This window comes from Nicotiana tabacum, chromosome 19 (assembly GCF_000715075.1).
Source record: "Nicotiana tabacum cultivar K326 chromosome 19, ASM71507v2, whole genome shotgun sequence".
Taxonomy (NCBI): Eukaryota; Viridiplantae; Streptophyta; class Magnoliopsida; order Solanales; family Solanaceae; genus Nicotiana; species Nicotiana tabacum.
Window position 1 is genome coordinate 125,416,457 of NC_134098.1, and position 7,729 is coordinate 125,424,185.

Sequence of the window (7,729 nt, forward strand, 5' to 3'; positions counted from 1 at the left end):
TCGCGGGGACACCGTAACATCCAACATAAATTAATATCTAACTATTTTTTGAAGACATTTGTAAATATACACAGAGTATTTGCAGAAGTTTTCGAGTAACGGTAACCCTCCTTCGATCGTCATAACCAAACCTTCAAAGAACAATTTTCTAGTAAAACAATTTGGTATAAGATTTCCTTCTTTTCTTTTTTTCAAAGGTGGAATTAGAGGGGAGGGACCAGGAATGGAGGCGCAGATGTTTTGATTTGGTTCTTGCTGTGAATATAGTAGGTGACATTGATTGAAAAGATTAGCCATGACCTAATTTACTGTGTCTGAGAAAAAGATGGGCCTAGAAAATTAAATTGGTATGGTGTTAGAATCCTCCAGCAGAATAGGTTGACCCTCTCCAACTACATTACAGATAGATAGTTGCTATCAGTTACTCCTTCCAACTGTTTTTTATTTCTGCATTAAACTTTCAAAACCCCCTACTTATTTAATATTTGCAGGTTGCAGCACACCAGTGAGTAGTTATATGGCAAACAAGTCCGTGCCAAATAAATTTGTATTACATAAAAAGAATTTGTATTCATAAATGACTTTACTCTTTTGTAATTGAATAGCAGTAGAAGATGATTTTAAAACTAATTTTCGGTTGCTTTCACCTATGTAGTTTTTTCGTGCATATGTTGGATTGTTTGATATCAAAATAGTTTCTAGTCGTCTCTTAATGGACTGCATTCTGAAGTGTAAAACTAATATCAGCATAATAAAGGGTTTTGAAATATTTGTTATTTTACGTAAGAGATATACACTACTTTTTAACTTGAGTAGATGGAAGTTTGTTTTGTTAATTAAAAAATTAGGTCCACGTAATTATCAGGAATAATTTGTGTGCACAATTCTATACACTTTACAAATTTAATTAGAATACCAAGTTTTTGGTTACTCTTGTACTATAAAAATTGTCAAATTTTCATTTAGGACCCGTTTGGACATTGATTCCCAAATATTTTTTGAAAAAGCTGATTTGGGTAAAGTTTAATATGAAATTGAAATGTATTTGGACATGAACCTTGGAGCAAGTTTTGACATGTTAAAAAGTCCTTTTTTTTTTCCAAGCTAAAAGTCCCAAATGATCATGATTTGGCCTAAAAAGAGGTCTTAAGCTATATTTAGAATTTGAAATTTTAATTTTCAAAATTTTCTCGATTAATTCTATAAACAAAAAAAATTGACAAAAGAAACCCCCAAAACTAATGGCGAAACGCCTGCTTAGACATGGATGACCCCTTAAACTTAGCACCATTTTTGTTTGACCTTGGTTTATCCATAAGGGCATTTGAGAAATATATGCAAAAGGCAAGGGTAAATGATTATACTCCCATCTATATATTAGGACCTCTCTTTTCATCCCATCTCATTCCACACCATCTCTCTTATAACAAACTGAAAGCCAAAACCCAAAGTTTGCAAAAATGTCTCTAGTCACAGATGAGATCAGGGCCAGTGCCTCAGAATTTTACACTGGAAATGACATCTGCCAAGAGAAATCCAAGTTCTTGCTAACAGAAGTAGGTTTACCAAATGGCCTACTTCCCATGCAAGACATGTTAGAATGTGGCTATGTGAAGGATACAGGATTTGTTTGGCTCAAATCCAAGAAAAAAACTGAGCACAAGTTTGAGAAAATTGGAAGGCAGGTTCAATATGGAACTGAAGTGACAGCCATTGTTGAACAAAACAAGATCAAGAAACTTACTGGGGTTAAAGCTAAGGAGCTCCTTATGTGGTTAACACTTACTGAAATCTGTGTGGATGATCCACCAACTGGGAAAATCCATTTCAAGACTACAACTGGACTTTCTAGGACTTTTCCTGTGTCAGCTTTTGAGGTTGATGTGCCCAAGAAAGAAGAAGTCAAAGAAGTGAATGAAGTTGTGAACAAGGAGAACAAAGAAGTGAGTGTTGCTGCTGCAGTGGAAGTGAAAGAGGTGTAAGGAAAAATATTGTTTGCTTGCATCCCTAATTAATCTAATTATCTTTGCTTATTGAGAAAGAAAGAAAGAAGTTTCATTTTATGATGAGGGAAAGTTTTATTTTGCTCAAAAAGTTATTGTACTACTTAAGTTGAGGATGATGATTATCCATCTTGATGTACTCAAGTGGTTAATTATAGTTAATTATATCCTCTCCTCGTTCAATTTAGTGACAATAAACTTAAATCTTGAGTTAATTTTCTTCAGTCTTGACCGTATATTCTTGAGAAGATCATGACATCTCATTCGAGAATCTGTGGAACTATGCTTATTTTTCCACTAATCGAAGTATTTCATTGAATAATATGCCTTTCCTCGTCTCTACCTGTCTTACATGGATGAGCCATAAGACTTTTCTATAGAAATGACACCAGCCACTTTAAAGGGCTACTATTTAAAAATTTAAGAATTAGCTAGTGTATTTAGAATTTTAGTTTTTCGGTTTAATTTTTCGGGACAGTTATAAAGTTGAAATTTTTAATTTAAAATTTCAGGACAAAATAAGTATTGGTTAATTTCTATAGCATCCTGAGAATAGCTATCTGTGCACTTGCCGACGGCCCTTTTCTTGCTTGAACCCCTACTTGTGACAGACATAAGCAATGACATTATATTTTAAACCACATGTTATATGCAATGTATTTCTAACTTATCGGCTTGCTGGAAAAATTTATATAATTTGAGATGAGGCAATAATTATAAATGAAAAAAAAATCACTATGAAAATGAAAAGATATCTCAGAATTTTCCTTCATTCTAAAATTTGTATTGGGCAATCAGATTCAGCTGGTATTCAATTATTCAACCCTTCAAATTAAATGATTATAGAAAATTCTCTTTTTGCTTAGATAGAAATTAAAGACTAATATAGTAGAAGTTAATAATGATAAGCTAGCATGGGTTTCTATAAATGTCATCTAATCTTACTTGTCTTGGTCTTTCCTGCCTTTCAACTTCATATAATGGCCATGAAAAGTCTTAATTCTCACGTTAGACAGGCATTCTTAGAGAGTCGACTGTGTCAAGAACACAATTTATATATGCTGGTAGCCTGGTAGCTGAAAAAGTTGAGTTGGGCAAGAAATTTAAAAGAGTAAGAAGATATAGTTGCAATCGTATTTTTTTAAAAAGAAGAAGAAGAAAGATGGATACGTGTAACCACAATAGAATAAAGTTGCTTACCTAACAATTGTACGTAACTCAAAAAGACGTGCAAATCAGTCTTCTTGTTGAAATATACCAAAAGCGTACCTTTCTTGATATATACTATATCAATGCGCTACGTTTTAGCTGTCCAAAATTTAATCAACTTCCTGAATAAGAATTATCGTACAAATAATCTATCTATATCTATAGGTCAAATACCAATACGCCCTTTATAGTTGGATTCAGTTTTTATTTTGACATTTTAACTCAGGCTATTACCTATTAAACACTTAAACCTTATCTTACTTTTACCTATGAAACACATTTTTTATAACCTTAAACAGATTTCAACGCATAAAGCTACTTGCCATTAACCTAACAAATGACACTAATAAGAAAAAGACAAGTCAGCAGAGAAAAAGAAAAGTAAAAAATCTAGAAAGAAAAAATGAGAAAGAGAAATGGGTTTCATTCCATCTGTTTAAACGCGAGTATTGGGGAGAGTCTTCTATAGAATCTGATCTCTTTCAAGCTCTACAGCATATTGACGATGTATGAGGTTGGTTCCATTGACTAAAAAACAAATATTTGAAGACAAAAAATAATTTGAAGTTCTTGGAAAATTTGCAGAGCTTCATGGTCGGAAAATTTTCTATCGCCCTCTTCTTCGTCAAGCTCATACTTCACCAATTTTTTTTGATCTAATTTCTGATCAATTTTAATTATCTCATCAATTCAACCTCCTAAGTCAACGTGTTCTCTGTCTCTGGATTTTTAAATCTCATTTTCTCTTTATTTCATGTAAGGAGGGAAGGGAAAGGATCGAGAGAGGTGTGGCAGTGGTGGGTAGGGAGGAGGAAGAAGGGGAAGGGTGGAGGATGGTGTGAGGAAAAAGAAGAACGAAAGAGAATGGTGGCACTAATGACGGATGAGCAGCAGTAATGGAGTTAATAAGGCGATGATACGGTTGCTTTAGAAAAAGAAGTTTAATTTAAATAAAAAAGAAAAAAAATAATTTCAGATCCATTCGCGCACTTTAAGAGTGGTGAAATACACTTTTTTTTGGCCATATCAGTTGTTGTATTTAATAGGCATAAGTAAGATAAGGTTTAAGTGTTCAATAGGTACTGGTCTTTGTTAAAGTGTTAAAATAAAAATTGGAGCCAAGTTTAAGGGGCTGCATAGGTATTTGGCCATATCAATATCTATCTATATTATATTAAAAGCACGAAGGCCCTTAGCGAAATATTGTTCGTCTTTTTTACCCCTTTAAAATAGAGTTCACACTAAACAAAATAGTCATTTAATTATCTTCTTATATATAGTATTAATCATTCAATTTACTTTCCTAATATTTAAAAATACTCATTTAATTACTTTTCAATTTAGGACCTTGATTTAGAAAAGTGAAAAACACATTCCTAAAATTTACACCATAAATAAATGAGAAAAGTATGTTTTAGAGAAGAAACTAAAATGTCTTCAATTCCTAAAATCATAAGTTAATTAAAAGAAAATATATATTTCAAGAAGGAATCAAATTATTTTAAATTCTAATTTTTCCTATACATAAATAGAAAAGGACAATACATTAAAAGAAAATACTTAACTACTTTTGTTATGGGTAATTTTTCGGCAACTTTGTCAAACAAAAACGTAGAATCCTTTTTTCCTTCTTTTTTTTTAAAACTTTTATATTTACATGTTAAATTTTGAAATGTTATATTTTTACTTTGATCTATATATATAATTATGTAATCCATAAATAATTATTATTTAGGAAGGGATTAGGTGGAATGAGTTCTCTTAGAGTGTTCCTACTTTCTCATGTGGTACATAAGTTAGAATTAAATGAAAATCTTTGAGATGAGAAGAAACATAAGACTCAAAAAAAGGGATTAAATTGGGAGTGCCTAGCTGACGACCTACGAAGATTACTGAAACAGAGATAGATTTACCTAGATTATAGGATGTACGGAGTACATGCAGAATAAATTTGTTCTTTTTGTATATATTATTATTGATTAACACGATAGACACGTGCAACGCACGTACACTAAAAACTAGTTATTATAAAAGCACGAATAATTTATGCTAAATATTGAACGACTAAAATATCTCCAAAATATTGATTGATTTTTATGTCTTTAAATATTTGTATAATTTAAAAATAAAAATATAAATAACTCAAGGATAAAATTCATTTTCGATTTAAATTACACATTCGTCTGACTTTAAAATTTTGGTATATTTTTTTTTCAGAACTAATCGTTTTGGACTGCTACTCACCGCCACTATGCATGGTTTAGAGGGGAATACAGTTTAGAGGATAGTAGCCTAATAATATTTAGTACTAGGAGTCATATAATTTGTATTGGAATGTGAATTCTTCGATCATTCAAATAGGTATCGATTTTAATGTGATGTCCCAATCGGTCATTTTAATTTTTAGAACTCCGTTTTCTTAAATAAAACTCACCGAATGTGCTTTTACTGATTTATGACTTGCGAGGATGGTTGGTTCGAGATTTGAAAGTGTTCGGGTTGAAAACGGAACACTTAGTTCTTTAAATTGGCTTTAAAATGCCAAGTTTGACTTCGGTTAACGTTTTTAAAAAATGACCCCGGAATTAGGATTTGACGGTTCCAATAGGTTCGTATGATGATTTTGGACTTGGGCGTATGTTCAGATCGGGTTTTGGACAATCCGGGAGCATTTCGGCGCTTAATAGTAAAAATCAACTATTTGAAGGTTTAATGTTTTTTAAATTTGGTTTGGAGTAGGTTTTGGAGTAAACGAGGTCCGTTTGAAATTTTAAATTTGGGAATAGTTTCGTATGGTGATTTAAGACTTGCACGCAAAATTTGGTGTCATTCCGGGTAGTATAAGTATGATTCGGCGCTTTCGGAGGAAGTTAGAAACTTGAAGTTCATATTTTGATCCAATTCGGTTTTAGGGTGCGATTCTTAGTTTCATTATTGATTTGCGTATTTTGAGAGTTCGAACAAGTCCGTGTTATATTTTCAGACTTGTTGGTGCATTTGGACGGGGTCCTGGGAGGCTCAGATGAGTTTTGAATCACCCGGAACTAAGTTGGAAAAACCAGAAACTTCTAGTTCTGGTTTCCTTCTTCGCGAATGCGGAAGGACCCTCGTGTTTGCGTGGAGGGTGACGCGTTCGCGAAGCCCAGGAGTTATAGCCTACGCATTCACGATGGTAGACTCGCGTTCGCGAAAGAGGAATGGGACTGGCGTGGATTTTTCCCTACGCGTTCGCGAAGGGCAGGCCAGTAAACGTTCGCGTTCGCGAGACCCCTGTCGCATCCGCGAAGGGTAATTTTAAGGTTGTGAAATTTTGCCTTCGCGAACGCGAAGCATTGACCGCGTTTGTGAAGAAGGGATTCACTATACCGGACAGAATGTCTTAAAAACGGGATTTCACCATTTTTAACCCCATTTCTTCCATTCTTGGGCGATTTTGGAGCTTTTTGAGAGAGGATTTCAACTAGCAACTTGAAGGTAAGTTAATTCTACACACCTTGAGTTAAATACATAGATTATGGGTAGATTATAACCGGTAAATCTTAAAAATTAACGGTTTAGATGAAAACCGAGATTCTTATAAAAATGAGATTTTAACCATGAAAATTGTTATGGAATTGGATTGAAATTATATATTTGAGTTCTTGAGATCACAGGTAATGTTTTCATCCAAATATTTCTGGAATCCGGGCACGTGGGCCCAGGGTGAATTTTAAGAATTTTACCATTTTTGATAGGGTAATTTATTTAATAGATGAATTTTGAATTATTAAACATGTATTAATTATTTATATAACTTTTGGATAGTTTCGAAATTTTCGGCATTAAATTGAGATTTTTACGTTATATTTTGACCGGAAAACGCACTTTGAGATAAGGTAAGTCTCTTGTCTAATCTTGTGACCCGCAGAAACTATTGGACAGATGGACTAGACTACATCCTCCTGTCTTTGGGGGTGAGCGACATGAGGATCCCCAGGATTTCCATGATCGGTGCAGGGATAGACTGTACAGCATGAGGATATTGGAGTCTCATGGGGTTGACTTTGCTACTTTTTAGCTAGAGGGCAGAGCCCGTAGATGGTGTAAGTCTTATCTTCTTAGAAGACCAGCAGATTCTCCTCCCATGACTTGGGACAGGTTCCCCCGTATCTTCCTCGACAGGTATATTCCACCCTCCTAGAGGGAAGAGTTACAGTTTCAGTTTGAGCAGCTCCAGCAGGGTCAGATGTCAGTGACCGATTATGAGGCGAGGTTATCTGAGTTATCTCGCCATGCACTTATGATACTCCCTACTGAGGCGGAGAGAGTGTGGAGGTTTGTTGCGGGTTTACATACTGGCATTCAGGCCACTATGGCCCTAGAGGTTGAGATGAGCACTTCTTAAGAGCTAGTCGTGGAGATAGCCCGGAGGATTGAGGGAGTGCGTCAGCGGAGCCAAGAGCAGGTTATGAGTAATAAGTGATTTAGATATTCTGGAGAGTTCAGAGGTGCTCCATCTAGGGGTAGAGGTCAGTTCG

The 7,729-nt window shown here is 34.5% G+C and overlaps 1 protein-coding gene across 1 annotated transcript; it reads left to right on the top strand.

The window, feature by feature from the left end:
- The first annotated feature begins 1,391 nt into the window (after nt 1–1,391).
- LOC107799792 (uncharacterized) lies at nt 1,392–2,218 on the top strand. The gene has a single exon (XM_016622942.2). It carries the CDS (start codon nt 1,461–1,463, stop codon nt 1,980–1,982), a length of 522 nt encoding a protein of 173 aa, XP_016478428.1. The 5' UTR covers nt 1,392–1,460; the 3' UTR covers nt 1,983–2,218.
- Nucleotides 2,219–7,729: the final 5,511 nt, after the last annotated feature.